The 16,950-nt window shown below is 41.9% G+C and overlaps 1 protein-coding gene and 1 long non-coding RNA gene across 3 annotated transcripts in view; one reads left to right on the forward strand and one right to left on the reverse strand.

The window, feature by feature from the left end:
- The window catches only part of ccndbp1 (cyclin D-type binding-protein 1), a 32,486-nt gene extending 16,688 nt beyond the window's left edge, over positions 1-15,798 (reverse strand). For both annotated transcript variants that reach the window (XM_072556973.1, XM_072556971.1), the window contains exons 1-7: positions 15,648-15,798; positions 11,182-11,241; positions 7,267-7,346; positions 7,103-7,184; positions 5,191-5,287; positions 2,319-2,392; positions 203-279 (exon numbers count right to left, since the gene is read on the reverse strand). In XM_072556973.1, the coding sequence (XP_072413074.1) occupies positions 203-279; positions 2,319-2,392; positions 5,191-5,287; positions 7,103-7,184; positions 7,267-7,346; positions 11,182-11,241; positions 15,648-15,765 (588 nt within the window). In that variant the 5' untranslated portion in view covers positions 15,766-15,798. The remainder of the gene's footprint in view (positions 1-202; positions 280-2,318; positions 2,393-5,190; positions 5,288-7,102; positions 7,185-7,266; positions 7,347-11,181; positions 11,242-15,647) is intronic.
- A 1,046-nt stretch (positions 15,799-16,844) lies between these two features.
- LOC140463188 (uncharacterized) overlaps positions 16,845-16,950 on the forward strand; it is a 43,277-nt gene continuing 43,171 nt past the window's right edge. Inside the window, exon 1 of the long non-coding RNA XR_011954625.1 lies at positions 16,845-16,926. This is a non-coding gene — a long non-coding RNA (uncharacterized lncRNA). The remainder of the gene's footprint in view (positions 16,927-16,950) is intronic.

A 16,950-nucleotide genomic window follows, 5' to 3' on the forward strand; every position in this document is an offset into this window, starting at 1 on the left:
CACATCTTTGGAGTGTGGGAGGAAACCAGAGCACCCGGAGGAAACCCACGCAGACACGGGAAGAATGTGCAAACTCCACACAGTCAGTCGCCTGAGGCAGGAATTGAACCCAGGTCTCTGGCGCTGTGAGGCAGCAGTGCTAACCACTGTGCCACCGTGTTGTAGGTTACAAGTCTTGATTTGTATGTTCTATTTTTTGTACCTGTTCAATTTCTTCCAAAGCATCTTCCACAATAGCTGCATAAGAAGACATCAATGATAGAACAGCTGCCTGGTTATCTGTTGAGTACAAAGCAGGCAGACTGTCATTCATTATTATTGCTAAAAAAAATTAGAATAGGTAACTAGGTATGCTTGGCAAATTCAGAACACCTCTGTTACCTGAACATCAATTATCCGAACTTTGGATTATCTAAACAAGATCTCAAGGTCCCGTAAATGCTTCCTATGTTTACGATCAGATCAGAACAAAATACTCCCCACCTGTCCTGTTTGGATAATCAAAGTTGCTCTATAAATATGAGAAATTGGCTAGCTGAAAGAAGACAGAGTGGTGGTTTATGGGAAATATTCATCCTCGAGTTCAGTTACTAGTGGTCTACCACAAGGATCTGTTTTGGGTCCATTTTTATAAATAACCTGGATGAGGGCATAGAAGGATGGGACAGTAAATTTGTGGATGACACTAAGGTCGGTAGAGTTGCGGATAGTGACAAAGGATGTTGTAGGTTACAGAGGGACATTGGTAAGCTGCAGAGCTGGGCTGAGAGGTGGCAAATGGAGTTTAATGCAGGTAATGTGAGGTGATTCACTTAGGAAAGAGTAACAGGAATAATAAATGAAAAAAAAGAGTACGGGGCTAATAGTAAAATTCTTGGTAGCAGAGATATCTCTATGTCCAGATACATAGATCCTTGAAAGTTGCCACCCAGGTTGATCATGTTGTTAAGGAGGCTTATACGGTGTGTCAGCTTTTATTGATAGAGGGATTGAGTTTCAGAACCATGAGGTCATACAGCAGCTGTACAAAACTCTGGTGCGGCCACACTAGGAGTTTTGCGTACAGTTCTGGTCACCACATTAAAGGAAGAATGTGAAAACTTTGGAAAAGTTTCAGGGGTGATTCACTAGGATGTTGGCTGGTATGGAGGTAAAGTCTTACAAGGAAAGGCTGAGGAACTTGAGGCTGTTTTCATTAGAGAGAAGGTTGATAGGTGACTTAATTGAGACAGATGAGATAATCAGAGGGTTAGACAGGGTGGATCATGACAGCCTGGTTCCTTGGATGGAGATGGCTAGCACAAGGGTACATAGTTTTAAATTTAGGGATGACAGATATAGGACAGATGCCAGAGGTAGTTTTTTTAGATTAGATTACCTATCTTCTGCCCAACAAGTCCACACCAACCCTCTGAAGAGTAATCCACCCAGAGCCATTTCCTTCTGACTAATGCACCTAATACTATGGGCAATTTAGCATGGCCAATTCACCTAATCTGCACATCTCTGGACTGTGGGAGGAAACCTGAGCAACCAGAGGAAACCCACACAAACACAGGGAGAGTATCTGTGTGGAGTTTGCACAGTCATCGGAGGTTGGAATCGAACCTGGGTCCCTGGTGCTATGAAGGAGCAGTGTTAACCACTGTGCCCTTTTCTTTACTCAGTAGTAGAGGCGTGGAATGCACTGCCTGCAACAGTAGTAGACTCATCAACTTTAAGGACATTTAAACGGTCATTGGATAGGCACATGGACAAGAATTGAATAGTGTAGCTTAGAGGGGCTTCAGATTGTCACACCAACCTGTGAAACCATCGAGGGCCAAAGGGCCTGTACTACGTTGTAATGTTCTGTGTTCTATGTATTACACTTAAAAGAAAAAATATCACCTCAACATTTTGTTAATGACAAATCTCATGAGTAACTCGAACCCAATCATACATGACTCTTAGCAAAAAAGGTTCGAAGTGGTAGAGGCTCAGTAATCAATTCTTCAATTCCAAAGCACCTCCAAAACTTTATATGAGCCACAGTTAAATATTGATACGAAAAACATCAAAGTACGAATATTTATAGAGGAATCGACAGATGGTCGAAAAAGAGAAATGGGAGTGAGGAATGGGAGAGGGGGAGAGAAAGCAGAATGGGAGAAACAGATGAAAGGTGAATACCAGGAGAGCAAAATGGGGTTGAGGGGGGACAGGGCGGATAAACAAGGATTTTTGGTGGGGTTAGTGAGAATTGGGAAGGGAGAAAGGAATGAGGGGGAAAAGGAAGAGGAGAGGAAATTTATGACATATTTTGAAATCTACATTACCTTTTGGCAATTTAGAAAACTTGTCACAAGCTTCCCAAACTCCCCCTGTGGATGTCAGTTGGCCCTGTGATAAACTGAAGCCAAAAAAAATGTCACATACAAATCATGCAAATCTACAAGGGAAGAAAAGAGTACAATCGTAGCCAAAGCTTTAAGATCAAAATTATCTTATGAAGAATAATTCTTCAGCACATAAACACGCAGGGCTAAAATGGTGGTAAAGTTTAAAAAGAAAAATCAAACCGACTTCAAGACAAACTGAATTTCATCAAGTGGGTTTCACTGTCAGTTCATGAGCACATGGCCATAATGATCAAATTCTGAATTGCCAATTACAAGATTTTTTAGAAGTTGCAGTCATCTTTTACAAAGTTTGCTTTGAATTTACATTCATGCTAAAAGAAAATGAGACCATAATTTTAATTCTCTCTTTTCATCTTATCCTTTAACTTAAAATGAAACCTTGAGGTATTTCAAAAATCTGATTACACAGAAACATAGAAGATAGAAGCATGAGGTGGCTATTTGGCCCTTTGAGCCTGCCCCACCATTTATCATGATCATGGCTGATCGTCCAACTCAATAGCCTATACCTGCTTTCTCCCCATAACCTTTGATTCCTTTTGTTGCAAGTTCTAAATCTACGCACCTCTTGTATACACTCAATGTTTTGGCATCAACTACTTTCTGTGGTAATGAATTCCACAGGCTCACCACTCTTTGGGTGAAGAAATGTCTCCTCATATCTGTCCCAAATGGTCTATCCTGAACCCTCAAACTGTGACCCCTGGTTCTGGATACATCTATCATTGGGAACATCTTCCCTGCATCTACGCAGTCTAGTTATAGAACAGTACAGCACAGTGTAGGCCCTTTGGCCCTCGATGTTGTGCCAGCCTTTTATCTTCCTCTAAGATGAGACTAACCTATACACCCTTCATTGTACTAACTTCATGTGCCTATCTAAGGATCACTTAATGCCTCCAACGTGCTGGCAGTGCATTCCACGCACACACCACTCTCTGAGTAAAGAACCTACCTCTGACATCTCCCTTGAATCTTCCTCTAATAACATTAAAATTGTGCCCCCTCATGATAGATACTTCCACCATGGGAAAAAGTCTCTGCCTATCCACTATCTACGCCTTTCAACATCTTGTACATCTCTGTCAAGTCACCGCTCATCCTTCTTCACTCCAATGAGAAAAGCCCTAGCTCCCTCAAATCATTTTCACAGGACATGCCCTCCAGTCCAGGCAGCATCCTAATAAATCTCCTCTGCAGCTTCCACATCCTCCCAGTAATTAGGCGACCAGAACTGAACACAATATTCCAAGTGTGGTCTAACCAGGACTCTACAGAGCTGTAGCTTAATCGTGTGGGTCTTAAAACTCAATCCTCCTGCTAATTAAAGCTAATACACCACATATTTTCTTAATAACCCTATCAACCTAAATGACAACTTTGAGGGATCTATTAGAATAGTCCTGTTGGAATTTTATAAGTGTCTATGAGATATCCTTCGCTTCGCACCATCCCCTCCCCCTCCCCCTCCCCCCCCGCCCCCTCACCCCCAACCCATTTGAACTCCAGGAAAAATAATCCTAACCGAGTCAGTCAATCTCTCCTCATATTAGTCCCTTCATCCCCAGAATCAGCCAGGTAAACCTTCGCTGCACTCCCTCGAGAAAAGGAGACAGAAACTGCACACAATATTGTTGGCTGATCTCACCAAGGCCCTGCCACAACACATCCCTGCTCCTGTACTCTAAACCTCTCACAATGAAGGCCAACATACCATTTGCCTTCTTTACCACCTGTTGCACCTACATGCTTATCTTCAGCCACTGGTGCACAAGGATACCCAGGTCCTGCTGCTCACTCCCCTCTCCCAATGTACAGCCATTCAGGTAGTTACTTGCCTTCTTGTTTTTGCTTCTAAAGTGAATAATCTCACACTTATCCAAATTATACTGCATCATTCCACTGATGTGCCCACTCGCTCAACCTGTCCAGATCATGCTGAAGGATCTCTGCATCCACGTCACAGTTCAGCCTCCCACCCAACTTGGTATTATCTGCAAACTTTGAGATGTTACATTTTGTTCTTTCATCCAAATCATTAATATCTATTGTGAAAGCTGGGACCCCAGCAATTCACAATAAATATTAATGATTTGTATAACCCCTGTGGCACCCCACTAGTTACAGGTACTGCTTACCAATTTGAAAAAGGACCCACTCATTCTTAGTGCTTCCTCTCTGCCAGTTTTCTATTCGTCTCAACATGAGTCCATCATAAATTTACCTTTCGGAAAACTGTTTTGTGTTTGAATTTTGGGGAAAACAGCAAAGCTGGCTGAGTGACAGAATGCAAAATCCAAAATCAGATTCACTTTAAACTATTTACTACAAATTTTCCTCTTTTCCTTTTACCACCACATTCGCACCATGTAATGCACAAATTGTTTAATGTTAGACAAAAACAAAACACTAACATTATCCTGCTTGCTTAGATTAATGTCTTTGAATGTAATGTGTGGAGGATCTACTGGAGGCATTCCAAACAGGAGTTCAGTGCATATGGTAGGGTGTCTGCCGCTTTTGCATTGACAATCCATTCTGTAACCAGACTACTATAAATAACAGTTACAGTCAGTTCATGGAGAACTGTATATCTGAATTAAACTCACAGGTGAAGATTAAACATGGAAAGAGAGGTACCAAAGTTCACCAGTTTTAAAAGAATATCTGAGCAAAACATTTCTTGTTCTCCTGAAGGTATCATAGGCTTTGTTAAGTACTGGATTTTAAATAACAATGCAAGTTTGTTTTATATCGTCAGATGAATTGCGTAACTGAAATTTTGCACCTTTGAAGGGGTGTGCTCAGTATCACATTTAAAAGCTGAATGACTCCTTCCACTATGTCCACTGTGGCATCTCGAACTAATCGTCGTAGAGTTACACCTGATGTAGAAGAGACAATCATTAGCTTCTCTTGACCATCACAATCAATGATTTCTATCCATAATTTTTGTCGATACAAAATACATCACACTTAAACGCAATGTACTCAGATCCTTTTTGAACAACTTATTCAAAATCAATTTTTAAAAGAACAATATTAGAATACAGAAAATGCAAAACTTTCTATTATATACTCCTAACAGAAATGTTGAAAAAAACAGAAACTTCCCATTAAGTATACAAAATCATCTTTCCAAATATACCATTGTCAAATTTCAGCATAACCACAGAAACATTCTTCCAAGCATTATACACTAGAAAAGTGATTACAATGGGTGCATTAGCAGCAATGCTGAGTCCACAGATAACACCAGAATCTTTGAAAAGTTGTCACTTATTGGTGACAATTATTCTTCAGAATAAAATTGTGACAACTAATATTTTCCAAAACAGAACTTCAGCCCATCAGTTTTATGACTGTTGTTTAGATTATATCACATACTTATGTCGAATCCACAAGTTCCCTCCCAAATCACTTCTTATTCTAATTTGAAAATATTGCCTTTCTTTCAATGTCACTAGATCAAAAGCTTAGAACTTTCTCCTAATTCTTTGCCACAGAAAGCTGTGGATGCAGAGTCCTTGTATATATTTAAGGCCCAGGCAGTTAGATTCTTGATCAATAGAGGAATTGAGGATTATGTGAAAGAACAGGATGTGAGGGGTGTTGAACCTTCTGAATAGCAGAACAGGCTTGATGAGCTGAACAGCCTACTCCCGTTCCTTTTTAGTCTGGTGCAATGGCATTGTGGGGATACTTACACAAAATTTATTGCAGCAATTCAGGGTGACAGACTACCACTACTTTCCCAAGGACAACTAGATATGGACAAAGCATGCTGGGCAGGCAAGTAATGACAATATTCTATTAATGATTTTATTTTAAAAATGGGACCTATAAATTATCAGACACATTGTAATTTTCTTTCCCCTTCTGAAGTGACAGTGAGCCTGGCCAAGATGTTAAAGGAGCTTTCAGAGGCAGAGTGGGACATGGCTAGAAGGCTTTGGAAGTAAAAACAAAGACTTGAAATTAATACCAGAGAATGCAAGGAACCAACATACATGATTTTGCTGATGGGAAACGGGGTTGTGAAACATGCAAAATCGTTCAAATCAAACAGAATACAAGATTCCAAATTATGGGATGGGAACAAAAGGGCATGTAGGAAGGCTGGTGGAGTTAAGAGGAGAGGTATGAAAAACTGAGAAGATGCAGAAGAGTGACTTTGTTTTTATCTTCACTGGCCAGGAGCGCCATTTGATTGCTGCAAGGGTTAAGATGGTTAAATTACAGTCATAGCACTACATGCATTTCAAGATGCCTTACATTTCACCAACATGGACTGAAAAGGTCCACAACTGCATTAAATTCTGCAGTTTGACAGGAGGTATATGCAGATAATTGGAACTAACTACAAAGATCTCTTGGTAGGCTTATTTGGAAGGTCAAGTAAAGTTGTTTGCACTCAACTCAGTCACACAGAACAGGAAGGCAACTCAAACTTTCAAGTTGTAACTTAAAATTTAACAATGTCTTTCAGAACTGAGTTATGGTTCAAATGCAGTTCATGAGGAATAACAGTTTATAAAAGGTTAAAGCTGTGCAAGGTCAACATTCCAAGTCACTGACATACTTAATCTCACGCAAGAGAAATAATCCATCCAACATGTTTGCTAATTTTTCACAGCTATGGTATCTTTTTAACCTTTTTCATTCCAATGATCAATGTGTAGCGCTTCAGTAGCACTTGCCTTGACTCTTGGGTAACCAAAAGTATACAGTGGTTAAATTAAGGGTGCTCTTCTGAAAGTCTGCAGTGAGTTTCTGACAGTCCTAATATGGAAAAAAAAAAACTTTAAATACAGTATTGCTTCAACATGTTCAAGAATTGCAATCAGAAGTGCAGGTTACATACTTGTACAGATGGTAAGGGTGGTTTTGAAAAGGCCAGACTTAGCTTTGTTGCTTCGTGTGAGATTGCTTTGTAGCAGTCACCTAAAAGAAACATGTTCAGATAAGCTAGGCAATAGTTCAAACAAATAAAATAAAAGCTGGATGTAGTTACAGTGACCACAACTGAAACCACAAAGAGTGGAATAAGCCAGGCCTAATACAAGCTTAAATCTAAAATTTATTATGGAGGCAGAGTTTAAATTGCTATTGCAAAATTTTCCCCATTGTATTGTATTTGCTTTTAGTGCTACACGTTAACCTCATGGAAGTCATTAGTATAATCACGTTAGCAAAAGTTTCGATGAATTCAATGAAATTTTGATTCTGTCAAATAATAAAAATAATGCCAGATATTGGTTGGAATGAATATTGTCCTTTTCTTCAATCACAAGTTTTTGTAGAATTACAACAAAATAATGCTAAATTCCAACCTCCTATGTATCGTTAGTTTTACTTTCGAGAATTAACTTTTACTTTATTCAATAAGAACAGAGAAGATGGTAAAGGAGGAGGAGGTATGGCATTGTTAGTCAAGGACATATTATGGTGGCAGAAAGGACATTTGAGGACTCGTCTACGGAGGTTAGAAACAGGAAAGGAGCGGTCACCCCGTTGAGAGTTTTCTATAGGCCTCCAAATAGTTGCAGAGATGTAGAGGAAAGGACAGCAAAGATAACTCTAGATAGCAGTGAGAGTAACAGGGTAGTTGCCATGGAGGCTTTAACTTTCCAAATATTGACTGGAAATGCTATAGTTCAAGTATTTTAGATGGGTCAGTTTTTGTCCAATCTGTGCATCCTGACACAGTATGTAGACAGGTCAACAAGGGCCGAGGCCACTGTGGATTTTGTACTCGGTAATGAACCTGGCAAGGTCTTAGATTTGGAGGTAGATGAGCATTTTGGTGATAGCGACCACAGTTTGGTTATGTTTACTTTAACGATGGAAAGGGATACATATATATACATATATTATACACACACCACAGGCCAAGAGTTATAGCTGGAGGAAAGGCAATTAAGATACAAATAAGCAAGACTTAGAATGCGTAGGATCAGGAAGGTAAGTGCAGGGGATGGGCACAATTGAAATGTGGAACTTATTCAAGGAACAGCTACTGTGTGTCCTTGATAAGTATGTATCTGTCAGACAGGGAGGAAGTGGTCGAGCAAGGGAGCCGTGATTTACTAAAGAAGTTGAATCTCTTGTTAAAAGGAAGAAGGCAACTTATGTTAGGGTGAGACGTGAAGGCTCAGTTAGGGCACTTGAGGATTACAAGTAACCTACAGACTTATAAAGACCTAAAAAGAGCGCTAAGAGTCAAGAGAGGACATGAGAAGTTGTTGGCAGGCAGAATCATGGAAAAGCTTTAATCATGGAAAACCCTAAAGCTTTTTGTTGGTCGTATTAGGAATAAAAGAACGACTAGAGAAAGATTAAGTCCCAATCAAGGATAATAGTGGGAAGTTGTGCGTGGAGTCAGATGAGATAGGGGAAGCGCTAAATGAATGTTTTTCATCAGTATTCACACTGGAAAAAGACAATGTTGCCGAGAAGAATACTGAGATACAGACAACTAGACTAATTGGGTTTGAGGTTCACAAAGAGATGTTAGCATTTCTGGAAAGACAGAGATTGGGTAAGTCCACTGGGCCAGATGAAATTTATTCTAGGATTCTCTGGGAAGCCAGGGAGGAGATTGCCAAGCCTTTGGCTTTTATCTTTATGTCGTCATTGTCGACAGGAATAGTGTCAGAAGACTGGAGGTTAGCAAATGTTGCCCCCTTGTTCGGGGGAGGGGGGGGGGGGAAAAGAGTAGAGATCTTCCTGGAAATTACAGACCAGTGAGCCTTACTTCGGTTGTGGGTAAAGTGTTGGAAAAGGTTATAAGAGACAGGATTTATAATCATTTGGAAAGGAATAATTTAATCAGGGATAGTCAACACAGTTTTGTGAAGGGTAGATCTTGCCTCACAAACCTTATTGAGTTGTTTGAAATGGTGACCAAACAGGTCGATGAGGGTAAAGTGATTGATGTGATGTAAATGGATTTCAGTAAGGCATTTGATAAAGTTCCCCACAGTAGGATATTGCACAAAATACAGAAGCATGGTTTTGAGGATGATTTAGTGGTTTGGATCAGAAATTGACTAGCTGAAAGGTGGTGGTTGATAGGAAATGTTCATTCTGGAGTTCAGTTACGAGTAGTGTATCACAAGGATCTGTTTTGGGGCCACTGTTGTTTGTCATTTTTATAAATGACCTATAGGAGGGCATAGAAGGATGGGTTAGTAAATTTGCGGATGACACTGAAGGATATTGCAGGTTATAAGTTGCAGAGCTGAGCTGAGAGGTGGCAAATGGAGTTTAATACGGAAAAGTATGAGGTGATTCACTTTGCAAGGAACAACAGGTATAAAGAGCACTGGGCTAATAGCAAAATTCTTGGTAGTGTAGATGAGCAGAGAGATCTCTGTGTCCATGTACATAGATCCTTGAAGGTTGCCACCCAGGTTGGTACGCTCGCTAAGAAGGCATATGGTGTGTTAGCTTTTATTGGTAGAAGGATTGAGTTTCAGAGCCACGAGGTCAGCTGCAGCTGTACAAAACTCTGGTGCGACTGCTCTTGGAGTATAGCATACAGTTCTGGTCACCGCATTATAGGAAGAATGTAGAAGCTTTGGAATGGATTCAGAGATTTACTAGGATGTTGCCTGGTATGGAGGGAAGGTCTTATGAGAAAAGGCTGAGAGACTTGAGGCTGTGTTCGTTAGAGAGAAGGAGGTTGAGAGGTGACTTAATTGAGACATCTAAGAAAATCAGAGGGTTAGATTAGGGTGGATGGTGAGAGCCCTTTTTCTGGGGTGGAGATGGCTAGCAGAAGGGGACATAGCTTTAAATTGAAGGGTGATAGATATAGGACAGGTGTCAGAGGTAGTTTCTTTATTCGGTAGTAGGGATAACAGTAGCGGACTTGCCAACTTTAAGGGCATTTAAATGGTCATTAGATAAACATATGGATGAAAATGGAACAGTGTAGGATAGGCAGGCTTCGGATTGGTTCCACAGGTCAGGACAGCATTGAGGGCCAAAGGGCCTGTGCTACACTTAAATGTTCTATGTTCTATTAAGATTGGTATGAGTGGGTTTACCAATATGCTAGTCAGTCACAGGGCATGTGACATTGCCACAAATATTGGGATAGGAAAGGTACAAATAATGTTCTAAAATGATAATAAAAATGTAAACAGTTTTGCTACTTTCCTCTATATTTTTTCAATCGCAATCTTCTGACAGTTGGTTCTTGATCCTGTGCGTGCACAGATAGCAAATTTACCGTATTGCAACATGCATAGTAACATCCTTCCCCAACACAAGCATTTCCTCAAATGACAAATACTTATATACAGAAGCTAAAAATTCAAATAAGTAAAATGATCCTAAATTAATGCCAATATCTGAGTAGAAATCTTAAATTGTATATTTTCTAGTTCCTAGCCTTAGCTCCTTTACGTATCCAAAGATGACTTTAAAAATCATCCCCATCTACGTTTAATGTATTTTAGTCTATCTGATAAGCATTACAGAACACTTAGGCAAAAATCAACTAGGAGAAAGTGAGGACTGCAGATGCTGGAGATCAGAGCTGAAAATGTGTTGCTGGAAAAGCGCAGCAGGTCAGGCAGCATCCAAGGAGCAGGAGAATCGACGTTTCGGGCATAAGCCCGAAGAAGGGCTTATGCCCGAAACGTCGATTCTCCAGCTACTTTGATGCTGCCTGATCTGCTGTGCTTTTCCAGCAACACATTTGTCAGCTTACTTAGGCAGTCAACACTCAGTAATGCCTTCTCACATCTTTATAGATCAAGTACCAAACCTAGAGTTTTCCAGAAGTGCTGCAAATCAAAGTTTTCTGATTTCCACAACGATTCTCCCTCTGTTAAAAAGAGAAATATTTCCATGAATACATTGCTTTAGTGCGCAGATTATTAAGAGAACAAGTGCATCTCATTAAAAGCCATTTTTGCTGCGTTATCAAATTTCAACTGGAATAGTTCAGCACAAGTTGAACTCTCTATATTCGAACTGAGAAAGTGAGGCGAGAAGGTAAGCCTCAGGGCTCTCACTCCTGCAACCATTGCAGAGAATACATATATGACGAAAAGAAAAAAAAAATCTATAAAACCCTGACAATAGTACAGCACAGGAAGTAGACATTTGACAAATTGGAGTTTATGCCAGCACATTCAGACAGCAATCCAGTTGACTCCACTCTCCATATTTCCACACAACTCTTCTCCTTCAAGTCTTTATTCAATTTCATATTGAAGGCTTGCAATGGATGAAACAAATTTTTTTTTTTAAATGTAGGATTTCAGTAAAATCCTGATGCAACAGCTAACTGTTAGACCCCGGAGATCAGTGTTAATGGGACAACAGAAAGGAAAGAAACAAAAAGGTACTCGTAATTAAAATTCTGACCACTAACATTTTCTTGGTTTTACCACTGTACCTTCGGCCAATTATTTTAGACCAGTGACCTCTGATCTTCAACACAGTAATCATTGGAAAAAGTCTATTTGCTTAAGTAAAGCTAAATCTTCAGGATTTTAAAAAAAATCAAATATCCTCAGAATTCTACAAAATTAAAGCTACAATATAAATACAGGTCATAGGTGTAGATACTTTATTTGCAGTATGGCTGCAAAATAAGATTTTAGTCAACACACCAATAAACATTGCATGGTATCTTTACAGATTTTGAAAAGAAAAATCTAATTCTAAGCATTTCAAAAGAACTTAAGATGCAGAAGGGCAGGCTCAAATTTATTCAAAAGTTTTTAAAATGGTAAAACTTTTAACACATCAAATAAAGCAGAATATTATTTATAACAGAAAAACAACTGCAGAGTTCCAAGGTGAAGCAGCATCTAGCTGTCTTAATGAGTCATAAAAAGCTTGTATACAGTTACAGCAAGTAATTACGATTAGTGCAATGCAATCCTTTATTATCTGTAGAATTGAACATAAAAGCAAAGATGATAAACTTCAGTTACACTGTGCATTGGTGAGACCACATCTTAAATACCATATGACCCTTTTCTCCTTATTTAACAATGCAAATGCAATGGAACTGGTTCAGAGTTCTACTCAACTGAAACATGGACTTAGCAGGTTGTCTTATGAGGAGAGGTTGGACAAACCGAGCTTGTTTTCACGGGAGGTTAGAAGAGAGAAAGGTGTATTGACTGAAGTCTGCAAGATCTTCTAAATGGCTCTGACAAGTCGGATGTGGAAAAAAAAGCTTCCTCTTTGGTGTGAATCTAGTGCCACAGGGTACTGTTTAAAATTAGGAATTGCCCTTTCAAGGCAGAGGAGAATTGTTTTTCTTTTAGCATTGAGAAGGTGATAGAGGAAGGGGTTGTTGAAGTTTTTTTTTAAAGCAAGCGTCGATACAGTTTTTAGACATTAGACAAAAATCATCAGGGGTTAAAGGGGACGATTTTGAGTTAAAAACACAAACATTTCAGGTGGGATTCTATTGAATGGCAGAGTAGACTTGGAGAATCAAATAGCCTGCTTCAACACTCATTTTGTACATTTACAGAGACACCCATTCCTCAATACAACAACAAGCCTGGCAGGTTAACAATAAAACAAAACCATTCGATTAATTCTCAAACCAACCATTTCCCAGGTTTACAGAAAACCACTAGAGGGTTCCTTATGTTTCAAACTCCACTATGCTCCAATTTCATCATAGTTTCCTTTGCAGAGGTGTCCCCTCACATCACAGTGAACTACACTTGCCAATTCTCTGGTATCCACACAAACACAACCACACAAATAGAGTCTCATTTCACACATAAGTTTAGACAAAATTTCATGGACCTAAAAGGGAATGAAAATTGTCGTGGATCCAAATCCCACTTTCCTCTTGAATAAATATACAATTTCCAAGATTTATCTTAACAGTTCCAAGCTTCAACATTGACAACCATTGGAGCTATGTCTCTCTCAGCTAAGAAAAGCTAACTGGGAACATTGGAATCAAATGTAGATCACATGCAAAAGAGCACACATAACATGAACTCTCATTTAGATAGAAACTTCAACACAAAGCATCCCAACACATTCAGAGAAGTGCAATCAGACAAAATTTGATATTAAGTCATTAAGATAATATTGGGACAAATAATCAAATTACTTGACAAAATAATTCAACATCAGCAAACTAAAGAAGTGACTGAGGGTTGACCTTATGGAAGTTCATAAAACGATGAGGAGCATGGATAGGGTAAATAGACAAGGTCTGTACCCTGGGATGCGGGAGTCTAGATCTAGAGGGCATAGGTTTTCGACGAGAAGGGAAAAGATTTAAAAAGGCAACTTTTCCATACAAAGAGTGATGCACGTATGGAATGAGCTGCCGGAGGAAGTGGTGGAGGCTGGTACAATTATAACATTTGAGAACCATGATGTGATGGAGCTGAAGAAGGACTGAGGTGGACAAAGTTAAAAATCACACAACACAAGGTTATAGTCCAACAGGTTGATTTGGAAGCACAAGCTTTTGCAGTGCTGCTCCTTCATTAGGTAGCTGTCTACCTGGTGAAGGAGCAGCGCTCTGAAAGCTAACACTTCCAAATAAATCTGTTGAACTATAACCTTGCGTTGTGAGAGTTTTAACATTTGAAAGGCAACTGAATGGGTATATGAATAGGAAGGGTTTAGAGGGATATGGGCCAAGTGTGGGCAAATGGGATTAGATTAATTTAGGATAGCTGGTCGGCATGGATGAGTTGGACCGAAAGGTCTGTCTCCATGCTATATATCTCTATCTCTAAATGGGAAAGAGGCACATAGTATTGGAGGGAATTCCAGTGATTTCTTTTGTGATTCACTCCAGGGATGTGAGCATTGCTAGCAAGGCTAAGCATTTATTGCCCATCCCTAAATGTGCACAAGATGATAAGCTGTCTTCTTAAACCATTGTAGTCCATGTATTGTGGATGCAATCACAACACTGTTAGGTCCAGATTTTCAACCTAACCAACTTAAGGTAAACCCATCAATGGCCTGCAAAAATGCACATGATGCAAAAGTTAGAAACGCACATAATTATGATTGAAAGGCTTGAGAAGGTGACAGGTACAGTGGCATTTAGCCAGGAAGCGACTTAGGCACAAAAAATAGAATGTTCATTTAAAACCAAATCAAGGCACATATCAGCAGCCGATGCTAATAAATTGAGTACAGGGAAGGAGGCAGCAATTAGAACTTCATGCAAAATTAACCAAAATACTGACAAACACAGCAGGTTGGCAGCAACAGTGGGGAAAGAAATATTTAACATTTCAGGTCTGCAGTTTTTCATAATCATTCTAGACCTGACATAGTAACTCTGATTCTCTCACCAAGGCTGTACGATTGAATATTTTCTGTTTTTATATTTCAGAATTTTTGATTCTGTTTTTGAATTTACTTCTAAGGGATGCTTGAGCGTCACAGGTAAGGGGTGACCTTATACAGGTATATAAAGTCATGAAGAGCATGGATAGGGTAAATAGACAAGGTCTTTTCCCTGGGGTGGGGGAGTCCAGAACTAGAGGGCATAGGTTTTGGGTGAGAGGGGAAATATATAAAACAGAGCAGTGGGGCAACTTTTTCACAGAGAGTGGTACGTGTATATGAAACGAGCTTCCATAGGAAGTGGTGGACGCTGGTACAAACACAGAATTTAAAAGGCATCTGGATGGGTATATGAATAGGAAGGTTTGGAGGGATATGGGCCGGGTGCTGGCAGGTGGGACTAGATTGGATTGGGATATCTGGTCGGCATGGACGGGTTGGACTGAAGGGTCTGTTTCCATGCTGTACATCTCTATGACTCTATGAACTGCGTTTTTGATTAACTCAGATTGTGGGGTGGGGTGGGGTGGGGTGGGGGGATAGGTACAGAAAGGAGATAGGAGGTCTGCTGAAACAGCCTGGATAGCATAGGGATGAATTAATCCACTGAGGTTGGATCAGTGAGACAACTGAAGAGCCCCTCTACTGTACTGGAACCCAGCCTGGAGGCATCAATCAGGTGTCTACACCTGAATGTCACCTTCTTCCAGCTACCTCCACTGGCTCTGGGCTCCTACAGCCGGCTCTCGCCCCCCCTTTTACAGCTCCCTTCACTGTCACTGGGGTAGTACCCTGGCTGTGTCCGGATAGAGTGGAGGGACCCTCGACTCCAGGGCCTACCCGGGCTCCACAGCCCTCTCTCCCCTTACTGCGGGATCTGTCCTATCGGAGGATCCTGAGGCCTGCTCTCGCAGAGCCACCCGAACTCACCTCGCAGCTGTGACACCACCTCCCTTAGGCCGTTCACCAGGTTCCGCAACGGCAGCCGCACGTCGTCGCTCGCCTCCGAGTCTATGCTCTCAGCCGCAGCCGAAAGTAGCTCCTCCATCTTGACGTCAGGGCGGAGCTAGCAGTGCAAACAAGCGGTGGGCGGGGCTAGGGCGGAGGGGACGGGATTGTGGGAAGGGGGCAAGGCAGATGTGTGGGGCGGGGCCTCAGTGCAGGGTGCAGAACCGCGGGGCGGGGCAAGGAGGTGGAGGCGGAGCCAGCGTGAAGGGTGCAGGACCGCGGGGCGGGGCAAAGAGATGGGGCGGTGCCATACTGGAGGGTGCGGGACCGCGGGGCGGGGCAGGGCAAGGAGGTGGAGGCGGAGCCAGCGTGAAGGGTGCAGACCGCGGGGCGGGGCAAGGAGGTGGAGGCGGAGCCAGCGTGGTGGCTGCAGAACCGCGGGGCGGGGCAAGGAGATGGAGGCGGTGCCAGCGTGGAGGGTGCAGGACCGCGGGGCGGGGCAAGGGGATGGAGGCGGAGCCAGCGTGGAGGGTGAAGGACCGCGGGGCGGGGCAAGGAGATGGGGGCGGTGCCAGAGTGGAGGATGCAGGATCGTGGGGCGGGACAAGGAGATGGGGGCGGTGCCAAAGTGGAGGGTGAAGGACCGCGGGGCGGGGCAAGGAGATGGGGGCGGTGCCAAAGCGGAGGGTGCAGGACCGCGGGGCGGAGCAAGGCGTTCAGGGCGGGGCCTAGTGTTTGTTCAGATGTGGGGCGGGGCCTGAGCGGGGAGTACAGGATGAGAATAGAATATCCTTTATTGTCACTTGTTCTCCATTACAGGAGGACAGTGAAAAGTTTTTACAATGGCTACCTTTTAATGGTGCCATCTTCGGTACAAGTACCTAGGTATAAAGCTTACAGAAGTAGAAAAATATTGTGATGTTATGCAAAGGAGGATTAAAAGGAAAGCAGTAGCATTAGGTCTGAGAATGAGGTATAGATGTGAGGTAGTTTAAATATTGATGTAGTGCGTTTAAATTGCAGTTTGATTAAAAAATCCCCTGCAAACAGCAGCAGCTCAGCACTTGGCGCCAGGCCCCAAGTCCGACAACTTTCCACACACAGCTCCAGCCCACTCCTCACCGACACTCAGCAGCAACAAGTTGCCTCGTGCTGGGGTTAGCTTCACCTCATCCGGGACACGGCGGCTCACGGCGGCGCACGCGCACAGCTCCCGCCCAATCTCCGGGTGCGGGTCGGGTCCCTTGACTCCTTTCTCCAGGTAGGGGAAGGTAAAAGGTGGGCT

The sequence above is a fragment of the Chiloscyllium punctatum genome, chromosome 37 (assembly GCF_047496795.1).
Source record: "Chiloscyllium punctatum isolate Juve2018m chromosome 37, sChiPun1.3, whole genome shotgun sequence".
Classification (NCBI taxonomy): Eukaryota; Metazoa; Chordata; class Chondrichthyes; order Orectolobiformes; family Hemiscylliidae; genus Chiloscyllium; species Chiloscyllium punctatum.